This window comes from Penicillium verrucosum (assembly GCF_028828655.1).
Source record: "Penicillium verrucosum strain IBT 35672 chromosome Unknown utg000001l_segment0_segment0, whole genome shotgun sequence".
NCBI classification, from domain to species: Eukaryota; Fungi; Ascomycota; class Eurotiomycetes; order Eurotiales; family Aspergillaceae; genus Penicillium; species Penicillium verrucosum.
In genome coordinates, this window is record NW_026643210.1 from 14,742,099 (window position 1) to 14,769,692 (window position 27,594).

The following is a 27,594-nucleotide window of genomic DNA, read 5'->3' on the forward strand; positions in this document are numbered from 1 at the left end:
GGCCGTTAGCCTCAAGCCCCTCTACTCTATTTTTCCCAGCACAGGATCCCCCTCCCATCACTCCCTTTGGTCACGAACTCCGTTCCCCCAAACCCTTTGCTGGTGCTCAATTCCCTGATGACACACGTTCGAATGAGTTACCCTTCCCAGTTTCTGTATGGCCCTGTCTGAGTTTCCTTTTTCTTCTTGATACAACCCTTTTCACCTTTCCCAATCCCCCTTCTACGTTGTTTTTAATTAGACAAGACCCCTTCCCTCGCATCTTATAGCATTGCGACTCATGTAGCCCAAGAATTCATGTATCCCCCTCCCACTCTACTGTGCTCCCCATTCATGTATCCCTTCCCCTCATGTCACCCCCTCAGAAAAGAGTCATTGTCATGAAAAAGCTGTCCCTGATTTCGTCTCCCTTCCTCGTATACGCCGCCGATATTGCCCACGACCATGCTATCACGCTGGAACGTCATGTACAGAACCATCCATCTGAACCTTGCCCACGGATGGAATAAGTGAATGACATGCTGATGAGTTAGTAGTAGTAGAAGTAAGATGTCTGTATGATTATGTGTGTTGAAGTTTTAATGGTCATTTTTCGTTTTATCTTTCGAGCTCTCTTCCTTTTGCTGCTATACTTATTATGGTGTAGGTACAGCCCTGGAGTTTCAGCTACATTGTACATCCATTGTAGTGCATGTACAACATAGAAAATAGTGATGCCTCGGAGTATCAAGGCACCAACCTGGGGAAATATCTATCACCACGTGACCATATAGATAAGGGCTACCACACGTACCAACCCTACCCGCGCACCACCCGAAAACCAAACTTTCACCGATCGTCAATTTCTTCCGCTCCATCCATCGACGACCATCTCTCGAGGTATGTGCTATACCCTCCCCCAAAAACAGCCTCTCAGCTAGTCTGGGGATGCAATCATCTTGTCTAGATTGCTTCCATGTGAATTATAGATAATTCTCAGGAATCGCGATCCAGGAAGCCAAGATGATACGCATCTCCCAACTCGGCACGGGCTGAAGAACTCCTTGCAATGCAAAAAAGGGGCACTCTTTGCGCTCGAAGACTAGTGGTGGCTGACTTGAACCGCCTTCGTGAAACAGATACCTCAAAATCTTTACTTTTAAACGTTCCGATTTGAGAATCTCGATTCTACACTAAACCGCCAAAATGGTCAAGACCTCCGTCCTCAACGATGCGCTTAACGCCATGAACAACGCCGAGAAGGCCGGCAAGCGCCAGGTCCTCATCCGTCCTTCCTCCAAGGTCATTGTCAAGTTCCTTGCTGTCATGCAGAAGCACGGTACGTGAAATTTGAAATTTTCTTTCTTTCCTTTTTTGTTGCTTTTTTTTATATATTTCTGTTTGTTGCTTCTTTTTCCATCACCTGTCTTGAGAATATTTGTCCCACCCATTCGGGCTGATAACTAGGCGGCCGGTCTCAAACAACCTACGACGTCTGCCTTTTAAGTGTCCGATATATCAATTTGCGAAGATCTTACACGTTTCCAAAGCGCTGTTATGGCTTTTTCAGTATTTGACGACTTTTAAATCTTCACAACATGCTGACTCTTTTTTTCTTTCAGGCTACATTGGCGAGTTCGAGGAGGTCGATGACCACCGCTCCGGCAAGATTGTCATCCAGCTTAACGGCCGGTACGTATTCACAATTACATCCATCAACATCCAAGAGAACATCAAGCTAACGTTCATACCTTCAGTCTCAACAAGTGTGGTGTTATCAACCCCCGCTACCCCGTCCAGCTCCGTGACCTCGAGAAGTGGGCTACCCAGCTCCTTCCCTCCCGTCAGTTCGGTTACGTTGTCTTGACCACCTCTGCCGGTATCATGGACCACGAGGAGGCTCGCCGCAAGCACGTTGCTGGAAAGCTCCTCGGCTTCTTCTACTAGATGGAGTCGTTCTAAAAAAGAATTGAGAAAAGTTCTTGCTTTGACCGGTTATGCATAGCGATTGGTTTTACTGGGCTGGGCCCTGGAATGTAATCTGGACTTTGTAGCTGTGAACAAAATACCTCCTGTTCCGCACTTTTGATGGTTTGCATAGTACATGGTTCGGTCGTATATCAATGCTAGGTGATTCCGGTCTGCAATTTCTGTACCATTTGACTCCTTTCTTTCTGCTTCGCTCGTAGCGCAAACCGGACCGAGGTATAATTTCACCGCCCCCGGCGTACATGTATTCTGCCTTTCCCCCGCAACAACAGCAAAGGCTAGTCAAGTCAGTACCTGTACATAGTTGAACGTTGAGCAACTCAAGTATTGATACGCCATGCCTTTGGACACAATATATCTGACCCGTCATGGGGTATGTGCTCTATCCCCTCAACTCTGGGCTCGTAGACCTAACCATGACAGCACCGCCTCAACTGGACCATTGACTTCCGGACGGGCACATACAGGTCCCAATTCCCTACACCGACAGGAAACCCCGCAGACCCGGCGCTGACCTCGCACGGCGTGCAGCAGTCACACGAGCTGGCGGAACACATTGTCGGCCCGCAATTCCACCCGAAGCCATTCCGTGTATACTCGAGTCCCTTCTACCGCTGCCTTCAAACAATCCAACCATCTGTTGAAGAACTGAAGAGAATATCAGCCGGGTCTGGAAAAGGCCAACAAGATGGCCAGTCTGGGTCAATTGATCCGCATGCGGAGTTTGATGTTCGAATTGAAAATGGGCTAGGGTAAGTGATATCTATCTCTATCTATACTTATACTCCCTTCTCCTACCCAACGAAGCGTTTCGCTCTCTTCCCAAATAAAAGAAGCACCTTACAGGCACCTTATCACCAGGAGAGCTAATTGGAATCCAGAGAATGGTTCGGCGCAACAGACTTCTTCGACCACCCGGCCCACCCAACCTTCGAAATAATGTCCACCCACTTCCCAACCCTCCTCTCAGAAGCCAGCCAAGCCTACAAACCTCTACTCATCCCCTCAAGACGCGGTGAGACAATTATGCAGCTCCACAACCGCGTAGCAGCAGCCCTAGAAGGCATAATCGCCGACATCGACGAAGAAACCTCCGCCCTGGAAGCAGAGCTTCCACCAGACCAAAGAACGAGTAAGTCCGTCCTGATCTGCGCGCATGCTGCGCCGCTCATTGCCATGGGACGGGCTCTTACGGGCCAAATGCCGGATGATAGTTCCGAAGAGGACTTTAATGTTTTCACAGCTGGTTTGAGTACTTTCAAGAGGAGGGAAGCTTCTTCTACTGCTAGTGCTGTCCAGAGCGGCGACCAAGAAGCAAATTCCAATGAAAAGCCACTTGCTGAGGGTACGACGTTCATTCGTGCATCGGGATCACCGCCGCAGTGGAAGAATGGGCGTGGTGTTGGGGGTGGATGGGATTGTGTTGCGAATGGAGATTGTAGCTTTTTGAGTGGTGGTCCTGAGCGTGGATGGTGAGTGCATTTCTTTCCTTTTCCTTTCGGCGTCGAGAGAGGATATTAATTAGACTCCGGCAGGCACTTTGATGGCGAGGAATCCTTTAATACGGGTCCTATGGCTCCGCCTTCCGAGCCACCTGCTAATGTCGGTGTTACGAAGCTATGAGTTGATGGTTGGCGCACTTATTATACTGGGGCAATTTCTTGTGATGAACAGAACGAGGGTATCATTTCATCCTTCCAAGATCATCAATTATCGGCGACTCCGAAACTATGACTACAAACCGGCAAGTTAGGCTATCACAGGTTGAGTTGTCATGGTCTATCGCTACAATTGTCAACTCATGTCTCGCGGGATGACTCCCGTTCTCAGCTAGCTTTGCTAGCGGTATAAGAGAAAGCCAAGATGAACATAAAAGCAATATTTCTTGCTAGAACTATATATGATGTACATAATAGGAGCATCTAGTCCAAAGCAATATGGACAATTGACTTGAAGAAGGGCTTGATCGCCATATGAACTTGATTTTATGGAGGACCTTGTTGTGGGTCACTGTAGTTTTTGTTGAGTTCAATTGTAGAAGGTAGATGAAAGACGCTACCGCTAAATAAAAATATGGATATGAAAAGCAAATATACCTCCCGGTATAGATCAGGTCTCTGCTGGACCCTGTTCAGACCGTGCATGCGCGGCGGGAACCTACTCTTGTTCAGTACCTGCAGTTCCCGCGCCCTCCGTCACACCAGCTTGAGCCCGTTCCTGCTCCTGGCGCTCCCGTTCCTGTTCCCGTGCCTGCTCCTGCTCCTGATGTTCCCGCGCCCGACGCTCCTGCTCAGCTACGAAAGCTTGGTCTGCCGCGGTGCGAGCCTGGACGTGCCGCTCACCGATACCGGGAACTAGACTCGCAAAAAGAAAAACAAGGGCTCGCTCCGCGCGGCGTATCTGATCCCAAACATTGAACTCCGCAGCAGCGTCATTGGCTCCGGTTTGGGTGGCCCGATCTGCCGGGCCACCGGCATGGGTAAGGCCCTCGAGATGACGTTGGATGGGACTAATAATCGTAGTCGCAAACTGCCGCGGGATGTCCGTCTCAGAAAAGAATGTTACCAGCAAGGCAATGCCGACGAAGATGTAACGCCTCCAGGTGCCAGGGGCACTGGTGAGGTAACAGAAGAGCCACAAACGGGTGAATAGCCAGATGCGGCGGATGTGTCGTGCTAGGCCGGCGTGCTCGACGTTGTTGCCGCGGCGCTGCTGGTTGAGCATTGCCTGGCGGACGGCGTTCTGGACTACCGCTGCGTTTTGGCCGGGTCCTTGTGGTCCTTGTGGTCCTTGTGGTCCTTGTGGTGCTTGGGGTGCTTGGGGTGCTTGGGGTGCTGGAGGTGCTGGAGGTGCTCGAGGCGCGCCAAATTCGTTAGTAGGGGCTGTATTGGGCGAAACAGCCTGCTGCGTTATGGGTTGGGTTACCAAGTGGTGCTGTCTCCCGGGACCGCTATGGTTATCTCCCATTGGCGAAGCGAGCATGAAGAGCTGAGTGGAGTTTGGTCCGAGCGTGGTCGAAATACATGTTTGGGCAACAAAGGCGCTTTGAGCTATACCGCTTGTCCGCAAATGCTGTTGTTGCATAAATTCCATGAGACGGGCGCGTTGTTGAGCATCAAGAATACGAGCAAGCAGTTCCGCAACACCGGGCAGAGGAAGTTGACTCGCAGGCCGTGCATCTTGAAGTTCAAGAAGCTGGTTCCGTATGCGAATGATATTCTCCATGGATGGCATGATGCGTCGGTCCAGCTGTCTCTCAATCTCCTCGATGTGACCTCGTAAAGTGCAAACACGCCCAGAGAAATCTGCACCATGGGCTTCTGTTACATTCGTAGTTTCTGAGTGTCGGTCAAATAAAGAGGTGTTGACGTATTGATTGACTGCGACGTGCGGAGAAGCTTGAGTGGAATCCATTGTCCTGGGAATGCTCGGGTATGAGGACATGCTAGCTGCAGTCGCCGAAGAACCAGGGTTGGAGTCACCAAGCCAGGCGGGGGAGGAAGCGGAAGCTTGGGCAGAATCCCCGAGAGGCGAATGTTGCGGCATCTGAGAGGTAGGAGGTGCTCCTGTGTGTGTTGGATCAGGTGGCAGCACAAGGTGCATACTATCAATGCCTTCCTGTAAAATAAATCCCATTCAGTTAGGACAAAAGGTCATATGGTGCAGGTTAGAAGTAAGTTACTTACCTCCATAGATGAAACTACTGCTCCGAGTGTTGCGTCATCTGCAGTTAGGGGTTTCCCTCGGTAGATAAGCCTTTGGTGTGATGCTTGAGGATTATTCGGAAATGATTGCTCGATCCGGCTCTTGAGCTGTGCGATGGTGGACGAGAGCGCAACGTCCTTGAGTGTGAACCGGCTTGGAGGGGGTAGAGACTGGCAGAGTATGTGAAGTGTTATTGTGCTCTGTGTGTCCCCCTCTAACATGGGCTGAGATGATGATCCTGTCGCCATTGTTTCAGAACTGTAGTTGTTTGCAAGCTAAAAAGCCCATATAGAGCTAGTCTAGTTGCTGATATCTGGCATCAATCAATCGATAAGCGATATCGATGTGGTAGCGTCTTCTGCGAGACCCCTATAACAGCTAGGAAGTAAATAGGAAGAGTGATGGAAGATGATATAAGATGCAAAGAGTTAGAATCGTAGAAACGCTCATCTATAATGAATTGTATTTGGGATCTATAAGGTAGACAGAAAGACAAGGCTGTCCATTGTACCTCCACGTGCGATTCTGCCGGGCGGTCAATCGGCAACAACATGTTTCCCCATTTCGGGAAAAAACGCTCTGGGCTTAGGGGTCGATTTTAGCGCTCCAGGCCAATGGATTAAACATTATGGCCCAGCGCCTTTTCACTTCCTTGCCTGTCCTTCACTGCCCTTCCGTTGCCCCTCGGATTGGGGCTGCGTCGATGGAGGTTCTTTCGTTCCGGGCCACCGCCCGTCATAAGGCCAGCCTCCGGCATTTTTCGTCTAAATCATGGAGACAATATAACAAGGACAACAACTCTGAAAACAACAGAGGAGGATTTGGGTCAAGGCTAGGGTTCGCTCTGCGAAATACCAAGGTCGAATGGTATCCCATCCCAGTCGGACTCGGAATCGGGTTGCTAGGGTTGCTATCTTTCTACAAGTCGCAACGTGCGGAACGGGATCGGCTGGCTCGTGATGCAGCTGGTGATGAATGGGAAGATGGAAAACGGCCACCTCCTCGTCCGAGGATCAGCCTGTCAGGTCCATGGCATGTTCAGATCATGTCCACTCTGCCCTTGAAGGCCATGTCGCGTCTATGGGGTCAGTTCAACGAAATCGAACTTCCTTACTACCTCCGCGTTCCTGGATTCAAACTCTATTCTTGGGCCTTTGGTGTCAATCTTGAGGAGGTTGCCGAACCCGACCTGCATACTTACCCGAATCTGGCGGCATTCTTCTACCGTAAGCTGAAGCCTGGCGTTCGACCGTTAGACCCCGACCCTCGTGCCCTTCTGGCTCCCTCCGACGGCCGTATCTTACAATTTGGAATGATCGAACGGGGCGAGGTTGAGCAAGTCAAGGGAATGACATACAGTCTGGATGCCCTCCTCGGAGCAGCCACACCTGCGCACGCCGACCACACTAAGCGACTCACGGACCAGGGCCGGAAGGAAACTCAAAGGGATGTCGAGAACATGGCTGCGCATGAGGAGTTTGCGCGCATGAACGGAATTTCCTACACTCTCCCGAGTCTTCTTTCAGGAGACTCCAGTGCCCCCAAGCGTCGTGCTTCATTGGATGCTTCAACCGCATCTAAACCAACCTCCGAAATTCAAGTACAAGAGGATCTGGCTCGTGGCGATGGAACACCGTGGTACGCACCCAAAACAGCAGCCAATCATGCCTTGTTCTACGTTGTGATCTACCTAGCACCTGGTGACTACCACCGTTTCCACTCCCCCGCTCCCTGGGTGGTGGAGAGCCGCCGCCACTTTGCCGGCGAGTTATACTCGGTTTCACCATACTTGCAGAGGCATCTACCTGGTTTATTCACTCTCAACGAGCGAGTTGCACTCCTTGGCCGATGGCGGTGGGGTTTCTTTAGTTACACACCGGTCGGAGCTACCAATGTAGGCTCCATTAAGATCAACTTTGACTCCGAGCTGCGCACGAACAGCTTGTTGACTGATACCGCTGCGGACTTGGCCGCAGCCCTGGCTTCTAAGCGCGGTGAACAGTATCCCGGCTTTGTTGAGGCGACTTACCGCCACGCCAGCCGGACACTTGGCGGACATCCCCTACAACGTGGAGAGGAGATGGGTGGATTCCAGCTTGGCAGTTCGATCGTACTTGTGTTCGAGGCTCCTCTTGGAACTCGCAAGTCCATTGATGCCGGCTGGCCGGAGGATGCCCCTAGTGATGGGTGGACTTGGAGTATTGAAAAGGGTCAATGCATTAAAGTAGGGGAAAAATTGGGCTTTGTGGGTGAGGCGTCAAGTGCATGATGTTGCACAGCCCCGGTGTGCCCAGGTGCACAGCCGACACATGGTACCTTGTTGGAAATCTTATTTTTTTTTTTGACCTACCATGATAGTAGGTCTAGGTCTGTTTTTTGTATTATACCAGTTCCTTTACTTTTAAGTCATGGTCTTGAGCATTTACTTTAATCACATTATTATTATTTTTTTGATCTATACACTCATATACACTAGTTAACTATGGAGGATTGAAGTATATAATGTGCATATTTCCTAATTAGGATTAGCATATATCATATCTTGGCGTGATGCTATCGCCTCCGCCAAATGCGTCATTACCCTCTCTACTTAGTTCTCTCTATTTCAAGTAAGAGATGTACTAGATTAATGTAGTAAAGTAATATAATTAATTCAATAAATTCAATAAATCCAGTCAATTCAGTTAACATAGAATAGTAGAGTTCAAATTACAAGCATTGGGCCATAATGCAGTGCAGTCAATGCAATGCAATAAGATAAGGCAAAATGTCCACCAAAGGACTATCAACGTGGGCCAACCTTGAAAGATTGCCAAGCTTCCATATCTAAAGGCGAATTCTCTCTCCTTAACTTCTTCACCTTCTTATTTCTTCCCCCATCTAACCATCTAACCATCTTTTGACTGATGGCCATCTTTAACTTGCCCCGATCATTTCAAAATGTCAATGCTATTGCCCAGGCCCCAATGGGCAACCGCTTCTTCATAAGCGCCCATGAAAGTCATCCCCCATTCTTTCAATTAGTGTTACTCGTCTTTTCAGCTGTGCTCGAAGTCGTGTGCGTCAGTCTCCCTGGTTATATTGCCGCCCGTCAGGGCATGTTTGATGCCGATGCTCAGAAGCTGGTGGCAAACCTCAATGTGACTCTGTTCACCCCCTGCCTCAGTATGGATTCCTTTGCTCTCATGAGATATTTTTTTGGTGGCGTAGCTGATTCCTGTTCACAGTTTTTACCAAATTGGGCTCCCAATTAACCGCTGAAAAGCTGACAGACCTGGCTATCATCCCGGTTATTTTTATTGTCCAGACTCTTGTCTCATACTTGTGTTCCTTCGTTGTCGCAAAATGTTGTCGTTTCAAGAAGCGGCAGTCCAATTTCGTGGCTGCTATGGCGGTATGTAGTGTGGACCCTGCCATTTGAGAGAGTCGAATCCTAACGACTCCTTCTCCATAGGTCTTTGGCAATTCAAACTCTCTGCCGATCTCTCTCGTCATATCACTCTCCCAGACCCTTAAAGGCCTCCACTGGGACCGGCTCCCAAACGACAACGATGACGAAGTCGCTGCACGCGGCATTCTATACCTGCTGATCTTCCAGCAGCTCGGTCAACTCGTGCGCTGGAGCTGGGGATACCACATTCTCTTGGCGCCTAAGGACCGATACCTCGAGGAGGCGGAACGTGATGAGAGTGGCCAATCAATCATCGAACAGGGCCAGGCGCGGTATAGCGACAACCCGGACCAAACAGACCCGGACGAACCCCTAGTCAGAACGCGCAGCTCAGACGATCTGCACCACGCAACACACAACGATCGCCGGTTCCCATCCGGCGACCAAACACCCGTGTCAACGCGAACTTATTCCTACTCGAAGCTATCCGCCACCCACTCAGACGACATAGACTCAGATGATACACCATCAGTAATTGGACCACCACCCACCGGGCCTTTCCTCCCCCGCCAAAGCTCTCAAGGCGACATCCTCCAATTCCCGGATGTCGAAGTCACCGCGCGCGAGGCTCAAGAAGCCGAGAAAACGCGTTTCCAGCGCTACAAAGCGTCTCTGCGCAAATCGCGAGACCGCCTGAGCCAGTGGCGCGAAAAGAAAATTAACGCGATCCACGCGCGCCTTCCGCCAAACGTCCAAAAGACCCTCGCATCGACCGCTCTCGGGCTGCGTCGCTTCCTCCATGGCCTATGGGACTTCATGAACCCACCCCTGTGGGCAATGCTAGTATCCATCATCGTCGCTTCTGTTCCGGTGCTCCAGCACCTCTTCTTCGATGATGGGACTTTCGTACGTAACTCAGTCACCCGCGCAATCGAGTCGAACGGACAAGTCGCCGTTCCGCTGATCCTGGTTGTGCTCGGCGCGAACCTCGCGCGCAATACAATCCCCGAAGAAGCCCTGGCGGATGTGGAACATCCCCGTGACGAGCGCAAGCTTATCATCGCTTCACTTGTTGCGCGCATGTTTCTTCCGACTCTTATCATGGCTCCCATTCTGGCGGTCATGGCGAAGTTTGTGCCGATTAGTATTCTCGACGATCCGATTTTCATTATTGTCTGCTTCCTGCTCACGGGTGCGCCATCAGCCTTGCAGTTGGCGCAGATCTGTCAGATCAATAATGTCTATGTTGGCGCTATGTCGAAACTCTTGTTCCAGAGTTACGTTGTCTGGTATGTCCTTATCCTTCCTATTTATAGAGAAAAGACACCCCCTACCCCTTGTTGTCGATCTCAAGCATTGATCATTGCTAACATGGCCTTTTTTTTCTTTCAGGATCCTCCCATCAACCCTCGTGCTTGTGATGGGTGCTTTGGAGGTTGTCGAGTGGTCTGCTGCTTCGTAAACTCTTTGCTTTGCACCTCAACCTGAACAGTGAAGCTGGTCTTTCCCTCTCTAGGCCTGTTCTTTTTTTTTCTGCTTTCCGGGTCTCTTTTGCATTCACTCTCTCTCCTTGGACACTCTTGTAATTACCCATTCCTTTTTTTCTCTTTGGGGGAATTGGCGTTTCCTAAGGCATTATTCCTTATACACACACAGACTGTATTTTCTCAACCTATGCACCTATCGTGGTTCCTACCTCTATAGGACTGTGTATCCTCCTTTGCTATAGCGTTTTTCGGGGCAACTCACTTGATGAGGGTCTGTAAGATAAAAATGACATACATCCATTATCCATACAGCTGACTGCCTCAGTCAGCCCTTCAATTTCTATAAACTTGCAAGAGAAAACACCCCGCACCAACATACCCACCCACCTACAAAATCAAATCCAAACCAAATCCACCATCAAAATGACAAAGTCAACCTCAGACATCTTCATGAGCATCAAACCAGAGCACGTGCAAAATATCGCCTCGGGGTCCAAGAACCACGAATACCGCAGCTATCTCCTCCCGTCAAGTATCCAACACATCTGGTTCTACACCACCAGCCCTATCAAACGAATCGAATACGTCGCCCGTATCTCTCCGGGTAAAATCCCAGGAGAAGTTCCTGATGATGGAGGTATCGGCAATGCGGAATTCAATACCGGGTTGAGTGATTCCAAGTACGGATATGAGATTCTCATGCTGTGGAGGTTGAAGATGCCCGTTAGCTTGGAAGAGGCCATCGTTGAGGGGTTCTTGAAGGCTGCGCCGCAGAAGTATTGTTGGGTTTCTTTGGATTTCTTGCGGAGATTGTTGTTAGATGGGCAGGATTTGTTGTTTTCTAGGACGGTGGATGAAGGTTAGTGTAATAGACTGGATTTGGTGGGAAAACCTATGCGCTTAACTTCAGTAGAAAGGATATTTGTCCATTTATTTTGGATTTGCCTCTTTCGTGGTCTATGGCTTCAATGGGAGCTATTACTGCGTCGTTCTGCACTTTGATATTCTTTCTCACCGGAGTAGAAACTAAGATGTATATCCAAATAGTCCATTAAATAACATGTAAGTAGTTAAGTAGTGACCCAGTTCCATGAATAAGTCAACTATCGCTCAAATTTCATACAAGTCTCAACCCGTCGTAGAGGGACAACTGTAGACCAATCCATGGTAGTATAGGCATTTCCCCATTCAGTTTAAATCTAAACCGAGAGAAAAGTAACAAATCCACGCAGGCTGTCCCCTTCGCAACAGTTCAAGCTTGTTTGTACCCGGCATCATTGTCAGATAGGCCGGTTGCCGATTGACCTCCGCTAAAGTCCTCGAGCTCACCGTACCCCAAGTGTCGAACTGGGTCGTTCGATGCACAACAGCAGACCATACTGTTGCGCTTGGTTCAGAAGTGAAAGGTGAAAGCCCATGGACCTCACCATGAGAGGTCATATCCAGACTGCAGGCAACAGGAACATGCACATGTCGTATAGCAGTGGTTCATGCCAGTGGCCACTTCATCTCATCTTGGTGAGTTAGGGACGCAGTGGCACTGTTGTGCCTAGGACTCGGATTGGTTCGAGTACCCATCGACCACATTCGTAGGGGTTTTGTTAGAAAACTGGTGTTTTTCCACGGGACATCTACAATCGAAATCCCAAGTTTTCTCTCTGGTCATCTTGCACACGGGCATACCTGCAAGTCCACGTTAGTCGAGTCAACATTGAACATAAGCCACATCCAACGTACTCCAAGAAAAGCCGGAACATGTAAACATCTATATCATCATTTCTGATCGTCCTGGCTGCCCAGGATTGGCCCTCTTCACCGATAGTTCGAGCAATCTGTTGGCCAGCAGGATCTTCCTCGAAAAACCGTATCAACTCAGGGATCTCATTCCCGTCTTTGTTGATCGGCACGTAGTGGACCCATGGGACCAAGACGTCCTCGTGCCACTCCCGAAAGAAGGTCAACTTGAATGGAACACTCTTGCTACGCATGAAAGCGTAGAACCTCCCGCTGTAGGCATGACCATCCATGTCTAACAGATACCGGTATTTCCAGGCCTCGCTCGCTGGGTCTGGTTCCGCGAGATCGTCGAAAAACATTTCCTCGTCATGGCAGTCCTCGTCGCAATCCACGATCTCCATGAAATGGGTATTGAAGTATCCCTCGATCCGGGATCGATTTGCCACTTGGACCTCCCATCCTTCATTGCGGCCTGTAATGCAATTTGAATCACTCTTTGGCTGCATCAGATACTGGGGCGATTGTGGATGGGTCAGGTTTCCGATGATACGCTGACGTTGCAGGTTATGCCAGGTGCCGTTCCGACTATGTCCTCCGGTGGTTTTCCCGCGCCAGTATAACTGGGGTTTCTTGTTGTTCCATTCAACTGAGGTTTCGGCGTCGAATTGTGCGATGCCTTCATAATAATATGGCGAGGGAACTGCAATGTCCTGGAATGAAGACGGACGGGACATAGAAAACATCGGGACCAGCTCGTTTGTCACCTTGAAAGAGTTTGGGTGATCAAAAACTCCCAGCCGATATCGCAGCGAAGGGCTGTTGCACATATCACTAGCGGCAGTCTGGTTGAACACAAATCCCAGAGGACCCACTGCATAAGCACTTGAGTTGTCTGGCGCGTTACTATCCAGCGCCCTAGCAGGTGTGTCTAGTGGACATGAAAGCCGCGAATAGAGCCAGGTCTCTTGGCGCTCGATGTCGTTGAATCTGGTCGTGGAGACCGACACTGGTGGGATAGGGTCATGCACATCGCCCGGCGAAAATACGTTCAACAACGACGAGTTACCATTTAGCCGAGCGTGAGCTGCATAGCCTTCAGTGATCATCATGTGCAGCTCCTCATGCGGAATTACCACTCGCGGCTCGTCGTGTACGTTGAATTCCATGTTCATGTCCGGTAACCATTGGGAGAACTTGTCAAGAATCTTCATTGTTGCATCTTTCTGGAAACCCCCTTGGCCATTACCCAAATGGATAGCTCTGCCGTCGCGGATGGCAATGCCCATGACATGATTATCATACCCCAGGTCCTCTCTCACACGCGAACGAATCGTACTAGGTGAAACTCCCCAAAAAGGCAGCAGAGTATGATATATCGTATCGAATTCATCAATCAAGACAGTGTTTTGCGACATTGCAAACGCATACCATTCATCGAAGTGGGGAGGCGGTGGCATCTTATACCGTCGTTGATATTCCGCCACTGCTTCATCCAACGACTTCGACTGGTGCCCCAACGTTTTGTTAAAAGCCTGCTCGGCATCATAAACAAGTCGAGTGACTGGATGTTGGCAAGCACGCTCGTCGATGGGCGTCAAATAAAGCAGTTTGTGCGAGAAGATATACCAAAGGACCAACATAGCCCCTATCACCAGCCCAGGGATAGTAAAAGCTCTCTTCGTACTTCGGTAGTAATAATACTGAGACTTCTGTCGAGCTCCTTGGAGGGATTGGTATTGCTGTCCCTTCCATGTCCCTGGGTGAATGGTTTCAGCCATAGTCACGAGGCCGAGCTGTAGCGACTGCACCCAAGACCGAACGCAACGAATTGCTTGCATCTTGAGAGAGCCCTATAGCTAATAGTAAAGACGCGTAATGTCTCCCCAATTACTCCATACAGTTGAAAAAAAAAAAAAAAAAAAAGGAGAAATTATAGTCCCAAAACGCGAAACGCGAACGTGTGCTCCAAATTGGGGGCCACGAAGCGGGTGGGCCCGGCGATCGACACGGACATCTGAGGACGTCCGAGGATGTACTTTGTCCTTTGGATGTACTTTGTACGGAGTAAAACGTACAATGAATCCGCTGGAAAAGTTAGGTCTTGGAATTTTCATAGAATCTTGTCGGCGGTCCCTTACCAGGGTTCAAGCCAAGGTCGGCTCGAGGCTGCCTTGGTACTATCAAACGAGAAGCCACCATTTGAGGCTCTTGGGAGAGTCATTATCGCCCAAAATTGATTTGACTTGACACGCGACCTCTTTCCTCATCAATTGGGATTATTGAAGTACAGTACTCCGTGGCTGGTCAGCTCTTTTCCAATAGGCTGTGAGCCACCTCGTTCCCGTTAGTACCCCTGAAGATCGTCACTCAGCTCCGAGGATGTCCACTTCGGGCCTAGAACTTGGTTGGCAAAAGTTCAGAAATATATATATGTTGTAGAACGAATGAGAAGCTAGGGTTTGGAGTGTAATTGCCAACGAGTTGGCTAATCTGTAGTTAATACATTTCAAAACGCAGGACATGATTCGCCCCCATCAACGTGCGCAACCAATCCCGTTGGATCGCCCTGCACATCAATCAACATGGCCATACCTGTCGCCGAATGCCAGAGCATATGGCAATGAAAAAGCCAAACGCCGGGATTGTTCGCCTGGAAACGGAGAACAGCATAGCCGCGACTTGGGATCTGGACAGTGTCACGCAAAGCAGCCCGGGATGTGTCATACAGACCGGAATTACAAACATTGAGTTTATGAGCGTCAACTGTGTCATTTTTCAACTCATTCGAGTCAGATTCTAAGTGTGGTGGGATTTTGTCAGTGAATGGGTTGTAGGAGCCCCAGCCAAATTCGGCTTGGTGTACTGCGAGTATGTAGAAGTGGTGTCCGTGCTAGAGTGGATATTAATTAGCAGATTATCACCGTTGCGTGGGGAAGGGGTCTTCGTACGAGGTGGAAAGGGTGAGATCCTTCATCAAGATTGTTGACTACTAGGTCTATCCATACTGGCTCTGGCTCCGTTATTATTGCGAATTGGTTTACATCCCACTTAGCTCGTGGTACAGAGGCCAATGGAACGGGTGGATCTTGCTGGGGCTTCCAGGTAGTTTGATTGAAGTAACCGAATGGCTTGTTGGAATATCGGGCCATTTTTTGAATTTTGGTGTACACCATGTGCGTTTGTTGCGCGGTGGGAGGAATAGAACGGAGAATAGAGGGCGCAGAAGGGGCTTCTCCGATGTTGAGATGGTGGGCCTTCAGTGGAGGTCCCACGACAGCATCGGAACGGTAGTTGATCGGGAAGGTTTGATCTGGCGTCAATGCCGGGTTGGCGTACTTGAAGCCACTGGTGAAACATTAGCAACCACCCGATAATTGCTGTAGTGTCTGTTCATACTCTTGATCCAACTGAACCCTCATGTGTGACTGTTTTTCAGAGGTCTTTAATAATGGCCGAAGAACAAAGTCCATGCGTTGCCCGGGGAATAGTATGCCGATGGAATTTACATTTGTCTCTTTGGAGCGTGCCACATCAATACTATCCGCCTGAAGCAGGTCCAGGAGGTGGTTGTCGAAAACGAGACTCAGCCCGGCTAGAGCTCTATCAACTGGTCAGCTAATAACCAATTTGGCTTTGATAGTCATATGGCATACCCGGTGTTGACCACACGAATTCGGTATGTCGCGTGAGGATCGAGGTCGATAAATGAATTATTCACCTGCTGATCAATACAGTCTACCGGCCTGGCGGGTACCGCCATCATGCAGTCAAAATACCCCGCCCCATTAATGAGCAAAGAATCAGGAACAGGCTAACAGTGTCAGATGGCACTCTCCAACGTTTGGGCCACACTTCGGAACTCACCTCGTTCCCGAAATTCCCTGGGTCCATGTACCATTCAAGAACATCACGCGCAGGGCGATGGTACCAGTCACCAATGAGAAGCAAAAGTTCTCTATCGTAAGTGTAACGGTAGGCATTATCGCGCCTCCGGGATATTAAGTCTCGAGCAGCCGACTTGGAAGTTGGTGCATGGACGACCAGCCCACCATAAAGGCCATCCGCCCGCGAGACCCCCGAATGGGCATGGTACCAGAAAGTACCACTCTGATCGGAAGGAATTGTCAAATTATAAACGAAATATCCTCCAGAAGGCACGGGACATTGTGAAATTCCCACTGCACCATCCATGGCGTCTATGTGGGTTAGCCCCAATACTTTTTAATTGAGATCTGACAGAGACCGATACTTACTAGCCACATGAAGGCCGTGCCAATGGATAGCAATTGATTCGTCTGGCAAGGCATTGGTAACAGTAATGATCAAGGTGTCACCAGAGCGGGCCTCCACCGTCGGTCCAGGGAACAGGTCTAGTTCGATATCCTCCGGTCAGATCGACAACGGTGATACCAGTCAGCTCTTTCCACTAACCGTTGATGAGATAGACCCGCTTCGATACCCCATCTGGTCTGCGGAAATCAGAGGTCACACGCCAATTTAAATATTGGGTCGCCGCTGGCCGGTACACATGATCTTCCGGGTGAAGCTCTATCCGCGGTCGAGCAGTGATGGCCTCATGTTCTTGAATGTTTTGATGATGCCGCCCAGGTAAAATCAAGGGCACAAGAAAGATGGATGATTGGAGAAAATATACCAATCCGATCAGTAAACATGCAGCCAATGAGCAGCCAACGATCGGCCATGGCCGCTGTGACAGCCTCGGCATTGGTCGAGGGGCCAATTGACCTGGACTGGGGACAGGTTTCCGACTGTGCTGCCTCTGCGTGGTTTGAAAGCAACTAAGATGAGTTGTACCTAGGTAACCAATTTAACTTTGAGCATATCAGATATGTAAAGAAGGTAAGTCCTAAGTGAGTGCCAGAGGAGAGAACATTCCGCGATATGACCTCATACCACCCTTGCTGTCAACGGGAAGCGACCTTACAGAAAGACATGCAACACACGTGCCTCTCTTGATCAATCAGAGCGAAGGTAAGATAATTAGTTGAACATAATATAGTATGTTGTATGTTGTACTCCATCCACTGAGTAAATAAATACAACGAGTGCATCCTAAAGTACCTCTGGCACCCTGGGACTAAACCAAAAGTAAACAAGATCGTTCCTGCCGAAAGTATGTTCCTGTTTAGCGTTGATCGACCCGTGGAACAGTACTTCACGTGGAGACAGCCGTATATCAGATTGGTTCAACAGTGCACCTGCACTTTTTCTTCCACTACCTAGGTATAACTCGATTTATATTGTATACGCGCATTATTCTATTGTGCATGATCGGCACCGTGCGTCACCAAGAATGTGAGCCCATCCCCGTGCTCTAATCCCTATATTTCGGTCTGGAGCTGTCACAAGGGGACCACGTCTGCAGATGGAACCAAGTCTCAAAGCTTGTTGAGGGGGATCCATAAGTACATACACCTAGTGCTATTCTTCACTTTATTTTCTCTGCTCTCCCATCCCTCGTTGAGGGGTATATAAGTAGTGGGCTCTTCTCTCAGTTGAATTCTCTCCCCCTTCATCCTTTTTGCAATTACCGGATCATGGCTTTCAAATTGCTGAAGTATACCGCCATCGCGGTACTTATAGAAGCTGTTCTCGTTTCTGGTGGGTCTTTAACCGACATCGAGCATGTCGTCATCTTCATGCAGGAGAATCGCTCGTGGGACACGGTACGTTTCCCCTGTGTTATGAACCGTTCACTCCGTACTCACTATATCGCAGTACTTTGGCACTATGCCCGGAGTCCGGGGCTTCAATGACCCCAACGTCCAGATTAACTCTGACGGAAACTCGGTATGGCATCAGTAAGTACTGGGCACTGGAGCTCTAAGGGAAGAAATTGGTTCTGATATTCCGTGTCAGACTAGTCGAACCGGCTCAGTCAAACAAGACCAAGACCCTGTTACCCTGGTATCTTGGATATCAAGGCGGCGATTGGCATGATGCAATTCAGTGCATGGTTGCGGGTAGCAACGGCTATGAGGAGAACCAACAGTCTCTAAACAACGGGTTGAACAACCACTGGGTGGCTAAAAACACACCTTGGAGCTGGGGTTACTTGAAGCGGCAAGACATTCCAGTTCAATTTGCTATTGCTGAAGGTTGGACTTCGGGAGACATGTATCAGGTGCGTGGCGAGAGTCGATTCCAAAGAAATTGGAGACTGATTTGCAAACAGGAAAGTCAAATCACTGCCACGAATCCTAACCGGGTTACTTTGGTCAGCGGCTCAATCAATGTTCCTGGCAGTCCCCAGGATAAGGACCAGGGAGGTGTATACATTGACAATAATGAGGTACCAGGTATGTATCATCAGTCATGTCTTAGCTGTTCCACGATCTGACCAAAATTATACAGGCTGCGATGATCACGGCATCAACTGCTACCCACTCAAATGGAAGACCATATATGACTTTTATGAAGAGGCAGGAGTCTCTTGGCAACTCTTCCAAGATACAAACAACTTCGATGATAACCCTCTGGCTTGGTTTGAGCAATTTCAAACTGCCCCGAAAAATAGCCCCCTAGCCAAAAAGGGGATGTCTTTTGTTGGCCTCGATTCCTTCTATCAGGCTGCCGCCAACGGCACATTGCCCGAGGTTAGCTTCATCGTTGGCCCGTCCGAGTTGTCTGAGCATCCACCATATATGCCAAAGGATGGAGCCTGGCTCCAGAAGAAGGTCGTCGATGCCGTCACCGGTAGCCCGAAGTATAACTCGACGCTTCTGATGATCAGCTTCGATGAGACTGGCGGCTTTGGTGACCATGTCACCCCCTTCCATTCCCCAAAAGACACCCCGGGAGATTGGATGCAGGATCCCCTGGGTATGTTCTCGGATATCTTTGTGGGGCCTGGTTTCCGAGTACCATTCTATATGATCTCTCCATGGACCCGAGGAAACCGCGTGTTCACTGAGCGGGCAGATCATAACTCTCAAATTATCTTCCTTGAGGAATGGCTGACAGCACGGGGACACAAAAATATCACAACCGATCAGATGGTTTCATGGCGACGCAAGCACATGTCTAACCTAGTCAACGCGCTTGATTTGGACCATCCAGACTACTCTCTCCCCAATCTTCCAGATGCCGGGACTGTTGATACCAACGACAAGGGCGAGTATACCGGTACATCTAACTGCCAGTCTCGTCACACGCAGACACGTCCTGATGTTCCATATGGAGAACAGAGCAACGCAACGGATGTCAATACCCTATGGTTTGAAGAGGGTTTCAAAGAAGTGGTCGGTTACCTCACCGAGGGCCGATACCTGGTTTTTGAGAAGAATGGAGGAGCCGTCACAAATCCGACCGGAGGAAACCAACTCGTGTCCAGCCCTGCAAGTCCTCAGCACACCAATAAGTCCCAGCGATGGGTAATCCACTACAACAATGACGAGGAAAGCCATATATTTACCATCTCCAGTGCATTGGATGGTCGGTGGGTCGGTCCCGACGGTGCTTTGCTTCCGAAAAGCCAGAGTGCAAATGCAGCTCAAGTGCATTTCGCCTTCTTAGGTAGTGGCCTTGGCTATACCATGCAGTTTGTGGAGAAAGGGCGGTACATTGACATTGACAAGCACGGACACTTAAATGCTGAAGGTAGCGATGCCAAACCCATCGGAGGCTACAAAGTCTTCAGCGTCTCCTTCCGTGATTAGATCGTTAGACCTCGCATTTTACGACGTTATGGAATTATACATGGTCATCCCGCGCCTAGTGGCCAAAACCCAATTATTTATAGTATCTTAATAACAAGGCTTGAATTATTCTCATCGGACAGGAGCCTGAACCCCAACTCAATATACATATGCTCCAATTTGTTTGCGCTATTGTAATTAGTAAAGAAATGGCAGTGATATTAGTGAGACGACTACCATTACACGCAAAAAATAAGATCATACCCCCTCTTCAGCCAAGTTGTAAATCGAGCTGAAGTCATCTATGCACGAATAACCGTAAATGGCCCAGCAGCGTTAAACAAGGAGGGCATCTGCATAATAGTGGTCAGCCCCTGAAACCAAGTAAAAGCCAAGATAAACACAGCCGGGAAGCAGATAATTCCACTCCAAAAAAAAAAAAAAGGGCAAAAGCGAAGAAAAAAAAATAAACCACCCAAAAAAATCAAAAGAAACTTACCTGTGGCGCAGATGAGAGAGAAGTCCCAACTCTCAAATACCAAAGCGATCCATCCTTGACTTGGGGCAAGTCCTTCGGGATAGTGATATCGACAAGACCCGCGTCCTCCTTGATACCGTCCGTAATCTTGATAGACTGATCGAAGGAGATGGTATCCAGGTTGCGCACAGGGTTATTGTACAGCCACACATTGTAGTCTTCGCCGGGGTACTGGCTCAATGGGTCTGGGCAGCGTCCGGTGGGCTTGCGGTCGAAGTGGACACGCACGGTTTGGCCAGCGGAGACGGTTGAGTTGTCGGGAATGCCTTGGTAGACGTTTACGCAGGCGTAGTCGCGTTTACCCCAGGCTAAATCATTACAAAGCAGGAATCGTTAGTTCGAAACGTTGTAGATGAGGATGGAATTGCATACGCTGGTTCTTGTCGAACAAGGCGGTGCTGGTTCCCACCAGGGAAGCGACGATTGCTGTGGTGAACTTCATTGTGAGATTGTGATTGTTCAATGGTAGATAAGAGGGAGGATTGTAGATGAAATATAATTCAACGTTTAAGAAGTTGGTGAGAACCGGGCTTTTATAAGTGAAATAGGGGGATATGTACTATATTTTGTCTGCAATATAGTGGATAGTGCCACTGACGACACAAAGTTCCCCTAATTATAGCTTCGGATCTAAAAAAAAAAAACACCGTCTATAAGATTTAAATGATCATGTTTCACTGAGTCTCTCTCCACATGGTCTTGAATTAAAACTCCGCCTGCTTGGCGTGAGCGGGGACGCGAGCTACGGAATGTGTACAAGTCTCATATATTATCTCATATATTATCCGGAGTACTCCGTATAAGTGGCATACATTCTATGCTCAGCCGAGCCTCTCTTCATAGAATATTGCCTCTGGGCTTATTTATGTTCGTCTCGTTCTTCTGTAATTACCCCTTGCTTTGTGGCCAGGGGACAACCTCAATCTATAGGTCTGCATACTATTATTAAGCTTGTCTAGTACAAACTGTATCATGTCGCCTGACAGGGTTGACTACTGATTTATCTTTTCAACCCAATGCATCTGTTTCTCGCTTTGTCCTTTCGCAGTTCTCGAACAGTTGGACCCAGTTTACCTGATATCTGAACAGAAGCTCTTGGCTGCATTGAATGTCTCAGAATATATCCAGCCAGCCATCCCTTTTACAGAAGAATTTTGGATGTTATCAAAGAGCGCGTTCTTATAAACTCATGTATTGTATATGAGGTTTCATAATTTGAGTGGTTTGCATTATAACCGATATAAACATTAGCCTCTTGGATTCTATGTCCTTGCTATTTTCACTCGCATTCTCATTCCATCCACTGGCTTGGAGGTAATCTCTAGTGTCTAAACCCTGTTAGTAAAATGCATATCGGTAAAACTGTGGAAACTCTTACATTATACAGCTTTGACTGAACTTCGTATTGTCCGTTTTCTTTTTCAATTGGCGCACCCGACTCATCTCGCTTGATCGAACCAAGTCCTACCTTCTCCCAATCATATCGCCGTGCCGCACATGCGAGAATGACAAGTGCTTCGATATTCGCTAGCTCCTGTCCAATGCAGTTGCGTGGTCCACGCTCGAACGGCCGCCAAGCACTCGCCGGTATGGTGGAGCCGGTTTCCAGCCAGCGTTGGGGAATAAACTGGTCGCTTTTGTCGCCATATATGGCTTGGTCGCGTTGTATGATACTCTGGCAGTTGTAGAGCATCAACCCATCCAGACACATATCTTGACCGTCTGGTAGTCGAACGCCTAGACCGGTGTTTGGGTTGGAAAATCGGGCTGTCGCAGCTGGTGGATACAGACGAAGAATTTCCTTGATAACGGCAGAGGTGTAGATCATTCTTTGGAGAACACTCTCTCCGTGTTCTAAGATTTGAGCTCGAATGTGGGTTGGGTGCGAGTTAGTGCCAAAGATCTCATCCAGTTCCAAACAAACACGGCGCAAGACGTGCGGAGTGCGAGCCAGTTCGTAGAATGTCCATTGTAGCAAGATGCTTGTTGTATCATGACCAGCAAATAGGAAAGTCTTGAGTTGGTCGCAAGTCCGGTCTAGAACTTCGGGTGTTAACTCATGTGTGTCAACTAGACTTAAAGCAAGGACACTGTGAGATGCATTGTGTGAAGTTGACTGCCGCTCAAACTTTTCCTTAATATGCTCTTTGATGTGCGCACCAAGTTGACGAGAAATTAACTTCCTTTGCAGAGGGAGTAATAATTTCCATCCACGGTGTCCGGAACGATAGGTCGAGCCTAGTTTGCGGAATAATCGAACGATTGCACTTTGGTTTTCTTCTCCGAGTTGAGCATTTAGATCAATATCCATGGTAACTGCACCGATAATGTCAAATGTCAAATTTGTACATAGCTCATCCAGTGGGAACTCCTCATTGGTGCTGGCATAACGATCGAGTCTCGTTAAGAAAAGTTGTGTCTTTTCTAGAATACATGGCAACATATTGATGAGGTGCTTGTGGGCAAATCCTGGATTGAACTGTTTGCGAAGGCTTTTCCATTCTTCATTCTAGACTCCGGTTAGTATAATCGATATGTGCTTCGGTCGGGCCTTCAACCTACCTCTGCAAGCACAATGGATAATGGACCCATCATGTCACTGTACGAGCGAGATGTGTGTGATTTGGGTGCACTGTACTGAAAGAGCTTGGAGCTTTTGGATATTTGCTCTGCAACGTCATGATCGCAGATCACGCACATAGGATGGCTCACTGGTCGCAAATCGACAATAAATAAAGCAGGTTTGCCGAGACCATGGTACATGGCTTGGAGGATCTCATCTAACCATCACAGTCAGTTTTATATTCCAAGCCCAAATGTGCCTAACCTGACCGATGTGTATATTGGGTCGATTTGTCTTCACGAGTTTCCCGAGCGTGGACAAATGGCCCCATAGTAGCGATGGTGGAAGCTGGGGAAACCCAGCATATTGTTTCGTTCGATAATATGTGGCCGTTTTCCAAAGATAAAAAAGAAGAATTGGAATGATCGTAGCAACTAGAGTCCAGGCCATCGTGAATATGACCAAACAGTTGTGAGAGAAGCTCTGCGGGTCGACGCCTATATGTTCTTTGCACACTAGGATCGGGTTTTAGTTTGAGCGAGAGGTGATAACTCGCTTAAATTGTGATAGAGGTACATTTGGGATGACAAGTACCTAACTAGGATGTATACTACTTCCCAGGTGTAGTCGGCAACTATCACCTTATATTAGGCTAACAAGAGTAAATGGTCTCTGTTCTCGGTGGTTTATCTGCCTTCGGATTATAATAGGGACGTTATAGGCATCATATGTAAGAGAACACTCCGATATGTTTTTTTAGTCGTTCTTTTAAGATATCTTATTACTATATTCCTTATTACAGATATCATTCCATACATACCTAGGTATGTAGTTATATGTTGTAACTGTTTTGATGACTCGAAACAATACCGTAGACCTCTTGAATACGGTAATTTACCAAGCTCCCCCTCGCTGATGTCCGATCCAACTTCCAACTTCCCCAACTTCTTCTTTATGTCAATAGTCCATGCCAACCTTGGAATTCTCCTAATAGGAGTCTGCAGTCTGCCCAAGACTTTGAGAATGCCCTGATCTCCCAGCATTGACATGTTATTTCCATACTGGTTAACACCCCCTACGAATGTTCCCAGGACTAGACCAGACCAAAGAAAGGCGTTCGATGCTCCTTTGACGCCAGGTCATCTCCCACATGCGACAAATTGAAAGCCATGAGTGCCATATACCTATGTGATCTATATCACTTCTCAGGCGACTTCCTAACAATGCGGCATTTCTTCTTTTTGCAACTGGTGCCGATAGCGAGAAAGCTATGGCAAATCCCCATAAAGTGTCATTGAGTACGCCATGAGTCGAGCGACCACTTGGATATTCCAAAATCCTTACGAGCCTTTAGGGATTACTTCCAGACTTGAAAGTGTTGCGATAAGTAGACCAGAAACACCAGGAACGGTGTCTGCCCGATTAACCAGGCACCCAACACAGTCACCTGAGCGATAAGCATCCAAATTTTTTCGCCACTTTTTTTTTTGGGGAACATATTCCCCCATCATTAAAAGAGACTGGGATCAAGGACTTTCTTTTACAGTGTTCCAGGTACTCCATGCTTCACTCTGGAGATTCCTTTAGCATTGAATTTCCCCAGATTTTTTTTCAATTTTTAGAAATCTGTGGGTAACATTCTCCAGGGACCAAATCCGATGAGACGTTTCCGTTCGCTTGTCAACCCGTCCACTGGTTTTAAGGGGTCCAATTATTTTCCCCCACCTTGGGGTTTCCCCCTTTGTCTTAAACAATCATTTCGCCTGGGGCACTTCTTCGGAAATAGCTTTCGCAACTGGTCGCGTGCTCAAAGAGATAAGCCCTTGAGCCTCCGTATCTTGGCTTACACGTGAAGATACCCTTCAAAATTCAGGTAGGCTCTATTATCTCCTTTTCCAACATCTTCCCGTGTGCGACTCTCATGTAGATAAGGAATCCACTGTATCGTGTGTTCGGGTTCTTCCATATAAGTACACGTTGTCCCCTTTGTAATTCCGTCTTCGAGGCGACTTTGATTCTTACCCCCCCCCAGCACCTCATTCGAATCATTCATCTTTCTTAATCCCTACCATACTAATTCCCCACAGACTCATATACTACGGCAGGCTTGGTTATCAGCTTCTTTGACCAAGGCCTTGCACACAAGTGGAATTGTTGTCGGCTCCCCGACGAAAATACACCTGAGACATTATCATCGAGATCACATGTCACCAAAGCCCATTGCGCAACCATCTTTCACCATGCCTTCTCTAGAGGATCACTCGGGTTTGAAGCATCGCGAGGACCAAGAGCAATCCACCAGACCCGAAGAAGATACCCAGCAGGGTCTATTCAACCAAGTATACGAATGGCTTCACCATGAGAAAACCAGACGACAGAATCGTAAAGCACGGAAAGCCGAAACAACTCCCCATGCAACAAACGAAATCCAGTCAGCCGACGAAGATGCTGTTTTAGAAAGACGCACCTCGGATATGTCCAACACCTCGGAGAGCACCTTTTCCCTGGATAAACTGGAAAAAATCCTCCTCCAATATGCGACTACTCGACCTAGAAGTGCAATGGGTTTCCCCCACAAACAACCTGTCAAACGACAATCTAAACATCGTCTTAGAGGCCTACGAAGAGGCTCGGCATCCGAGTCTGAACTCACAGATGTCGACGGGGCCCCTCCAAGCGTGGAAGCTTTCCTTGACAATACAAAGACGCTTGGCTACACCGGTGGCGCTGCAGTAGAAGAGATCGCCGACTCCAGTGCGAGTGTGAAACAAGCAAAGGATGCCGAGGCCTGGGTTGTTTTCAAGTCCGAGATCGTGCGTCTTGTGCATACCTTGCAACTGAAGGGCTGGCGCAGAGTTCCCGCAGATTTGGCGCCGGAGATTGAAGTGGTCAGGCTCAGCGGTGCTCTGACGAACGCTGTGTATGTAGTTGAACCGCCGAAGAACTTGCCTCCCCCGAAGACCGATAGCAACAGTCTGGTTTCAAGGAAGCCCCCACCGTAAGCAACAACTTGCCTCCCTCACTTCTGAGACACATCTAATGGGATTTACAGGAAGCTTCTCTTGCGTATCTACGGTCCTCAAGTCGATCACCTAATCGACCGAGAGAACGAGCTGCAAATTCTTCGTCGCCTCGGAAAGAAGAACATTGGCCCACGAATTCTTGGAACTTTCCTCAATGGCCGATTCGAAGAGTACTTTGAGGCTCGCCCACTCACTCCCAAGGAGCTGCGGATGCCCGAAACGGCGAGACAGGTTGCCAAGCGGATGAGAGAATTGCATGATGGCGTTGAACTTCTTGAAGAAGAACGCGAAGGCGGACCTATGATCTTCAAGAACTGGGACAAATGGGTGGACCGTTGCGAGCAAGTGATGACCTGGCTGGATAAAGAAATCCAATCTCCTCAGAACGAGGCCAAAGCTGCATTGGAGCCATGGCGTCGCCGCGGCTATGTCTGCGGCGTATCGTGGGATGTGTTTCGCAAAGCCGTGGATAACTACCGACGGTGGTTGGTTGCCAGCTCTGGTGGAGCTGCCGAGATCAAGCGACAGCTAGTATTTGCGCACAATGATGTAAGTTGTTTCTATCCCTCGCACGTTAACTGGGTTATTGACATGTTGTGTAGACTCAATATGGCAATCTACTTCGCATGGAGCCGGCCACGGAGTCACCACTGCTTTTGCCTGCAAATGAACACAAGCAGCTGATCGTTATCGACTTTGAGTACTCTTCTGCCAATACACGTGGACTCGAGTTCGCCAACCACTTTGTAAGTCCGCTAACTAACCCAATTGCCAAACCAAATTGGATGTTAACCGCAACAGACCGAGTGGTGCTACAACTACCACGATGAAGAGCGCTCATGGGCTTGCAACAACCGCAACTACCCGACATCGGACCAGCAGTACAATTTCGTGTCAACCTACCTCACCCACCGACCTTCTAGCGCGGGCGGACCTATTTCACCTCTGTCCTCGCCGACTATTCGCGCTCGCGCTCCCGTGGCGGTTGCACCATTGGACTTGGACGATGAGTCAGAAAGACCCAGCTCACGGCTTTCGCAAAATGAGCCGTCTAAGGAGGCTGAACTTGACGCAGAGGTGCGATTCCTCATGCAGCAGACCCGGATGTGGCGGGCGATGAACTCCGCGCAATGGGTGGCTTGGGGTATTGTCCAGGCCAAGGTGCCTGGCATGGAAGAAGGTATTGCTGAGATGCTTGCTGCTCGCAACGGGCTAAGCGAAAACGGCAATGACGATGACACTAAGACGCCGCCTGTGGATGCGGATGTCGACGAAGAAGATGACGGCGACTTTGATTACCTAGCTTACGCGCAGGACCGAGTCATGTTCTTCTGGGGTGATCTGCTGTCACTGAACTTGGTCAAAGCAGAGGAACTGCCTGCGCCTCTATTGGAGCACATCAAGTCGCGACTTGTCACATACTAAGAATGGAGGAGTATTAATAATGATCTTCAGGATGGAGACTTGTTTATACACATTATCATGTTTTACAATGTGGACGCCAGTACATAACTATATCACTAC

The 27,594-nt window shown here is 48.7% G+C and overlaps 12 protein-coding genes across 12 annotated transcripts; 7 read left to right on the plus strand and 5 right to left on the minus strand.

Moving 5' to 3' along the window:
- Window positions 1-1,185: 1,185 nt before the first annotated feature.
- On the plus strand, window positions 1,186-1,926 carry N7516_005438 (40S ribosomal protein uS8; the record flags this gene model as incomplete). Its single annotated transcript, XM_057218158.1, has 3 exons — window positions 1,186-1,318; window positions 1,602-1,671; window positions 1,737-1,926. The coding sequence occupies 3 exons, from the start codon at window positions 1,186-1,188 to the stop codon at window positions 1,924-1,926; spliced, it is 393 nt and encodes a 130-aa protein (XP_057080041.1).
- A 379-nt stretch (window positions 1,927-2,305) lies between these two features.
- On the plus strand, window positions 2,306-3,591 carry N7516_005439 (uncharacterized protein; the record flags this gene model as incomplete). Its single annotated transcript, XM_057218159.1, has 4 exons — window positions 2,306-2,341; window positions 2,392-2,720; window positions 2,850-3,440; window positions 3,504-3,591. The coding sequence occupies 4 exons, from the start codon at window positions 2,306-2,308 to the stop codon at window positions 3,589-3,591; spliced, it is 1,044 nt and encodes a 347-aa protein (XP_057080042.1).
- Window positions 3,592-4,125: 534 nt separating this feature from the next.
- N7516_005440 (uncharacterized protein) lies at window positions 4,126-5,921 on the minus strand (the record flags this gene model as incomplete). Its single annotated transcript, XM_057218160.1, has 2 exons — window positions 4,126-5,586; window positions 5,655-5,921. The coding sequence occupies 2 exons, from the start codon at window positions 5,919-5,921 to the stop codon at window positions 4,126-4,128; spliced, it is 1,728 nt and encodes a 575-aa protein (XP_057080043.1).
- Window positions 5,922-6,301: 380 nt separating this feature from the next.
- N7516_005441 (phosphatidylserine decarboxylase 1) lies at window positions 6,302-7,942 on the plus strand (the record flags this gene model as incomplete). Its single annotated transcript, XM_057218161.1, has 1 exon — window positions 6,302-7,942. One exon carries the CDS (start codon window positions 6,302-6,304, stop codon window positions 7,940-7,942), a length of 1,641 nt encoding a protein of 546 aa, XP_057080044.1.
- Window positions 7,943-8,579: 637 nt separating this feature from the next.
- On the plus strand, window positions 8,580-10,526 carry N7516_005442 (Auxin Efflux Carrier superfamily; the record flags this gene model as incomplete). Its single annotated transcript, XM_057218162.1, has 4 exons — window positions 8,580-8,838; window positions 8,901-9,067; window positions 9,128-10,353; window positions 10,457-10,526. 4 exons carry the CDS (start codon window positions 8,580-8,582, stop codon window positions 10,524-10,526), a joined length of 1,722 nt encoding a protein of 573 aa, XP_057080045.1.
- A 448-nt stretch (window positions 10,527-10,974) lies between these two features.
- On the plus strand, window positions 10,975-11,415 carry N7516_005443 (uncharacterized protein; the record flags this gene model as incomplete). Its single annotated transcript, XM_057218163.1, has 1 exon — window positions 10,975-11,415. One exon carries the CDS (start codon window positions 10,975-10,977, stop codon window positions 11,413-11,415), a length of 441 nt encoding a protein of 146 aa, XP_057080046.1.
- Window positions 11,416-12,182: 767 nt separating this feature from the next.
- On the minus strand, window positions 12,183-14,126 carry N7516_005444 (uncharacterized protein; the record flags this gene model as incomplete). Its single annotated transcript, XM_057218164.1, has 2 exons — window positions 12,183-12,234; window positions 12,289-14,126. 2 exons carry the CDS (start codon window positions 14,124-14,126, stop codon window positions 12,183-12,185), a joined length of 1,890 nt encoding a protein of 629 aa, XP_057080047.1.
- A 668-nt stretch (window positions 14,127-14,794) lies between these two features.
- Window positions 14,795-17,087, minus strand: N7516_005445 (uncharacterized protein; the record flags this gene model as incomplete). The annotated part of the gene is made up of 7 exons (XM_057218165.1): window positions 16,720-17,087; window positions 16,542-16,658; window positions 16,153-16,484; window positions 15,942-16,099; window positions 15,685-15,888; window positions 15,237-15,633; window positions 14,795-15,178 (listed from the first exon to the last, which is right to left on the minus strand). The coding sequence occupies exons 1-7, from the start codon at window positions 17,012-17,014 to the stop codon at window positions 14,795-14,797; spliced, it is 1,887 nt and encodes a 628-aa protein (XP_057080048.1). The 5' UTR covers window positions 17,015-17,087.
- Window positions 17,088-17,846: 759 nt separating this feature from the next.
- On the plus strand, window positions 17,847-19,967 carry N7516_005446 (nonhemolytic phospholipases C family protein; the record flags this gene model as incomplete). The annotated part of the gene is made up of 5 exons (XM_057218166.1): window positions 17,847-17,975; window positions 18,028-18,110; window positions 18,169-18,433; window positions 18,485-18,608; window positions 18,664-19,967. The coding sequence occupies 5 exons, from the start codon at window positions 17,847-17,849 to the stop codon at window positions 19,965-19,967; spliced, it is 1,905 nt and encodes a 634-aa protein (XP_057080049.1).
- A 281-nt stretch (window positions 19,968-20,248) lies between these two features.
- Window positions 20,249-20,926, minus strand: N7516_005447 (uncharacterized protein; the record flags this gene model as incomplete). Its single annotated transcript, XM_057218167.1, has 3 exons — window positions 20,249-20,299; window positions 20,446-20,792; window positions 20,857-20,926. 3 exons carry the CDS (start codon window positions 20,924-20,926, stop codon window positions 20,249-20,251), a joined length of 468 nt encoding a protein of 155 aa, XP_057080050.1.
- Window positions 20,927-21,746: 820 nt separating this feature from the next.
- On the minus strand, window positions 21,747-23,497 carry N7516_005448 (cytochrome P450; the record flags this gene model as incomplete). Its single annotated transcript, XM_057218168.1, has 4 exons — window positions 21,747-21,812; window positions 21,863-22,993; window positions 23,047-23,264; window positions 23,317-23,497. The coding sequence occupies 4 exons, from the start codon at window positions 23,495-23,497 to the stop codon at window positions 21,747-21,749; spliced, it is 1,596 nt and encodes a 531-aa protein (XP_057080051.1).
- A 1,790-nt stretch (window positions 23,498-25,287) lies between these two features.
- On the plus strand, window positions 25,288-27,495 carry N7516_005449 (uncharacterized protein; the record flags this gene model as incomplete). Its single annotated transcript, XM_057218169.1, has 4 exons — window positions 25,288-26,045; window positions 26,100-26,619; window positions 26,673-26,816; window positions 26,872-27,495. 4 exons carry the CDS (start codon window positions 25,288-25,290, stop codon window positions 27,493-27,495), a joined length of 2,046 nt encoding a protein of 681 aa, XP_057080052.1.
- Between the last annotated feature and the right edge of the window lie 99 nt (window positions 27,496-27,594).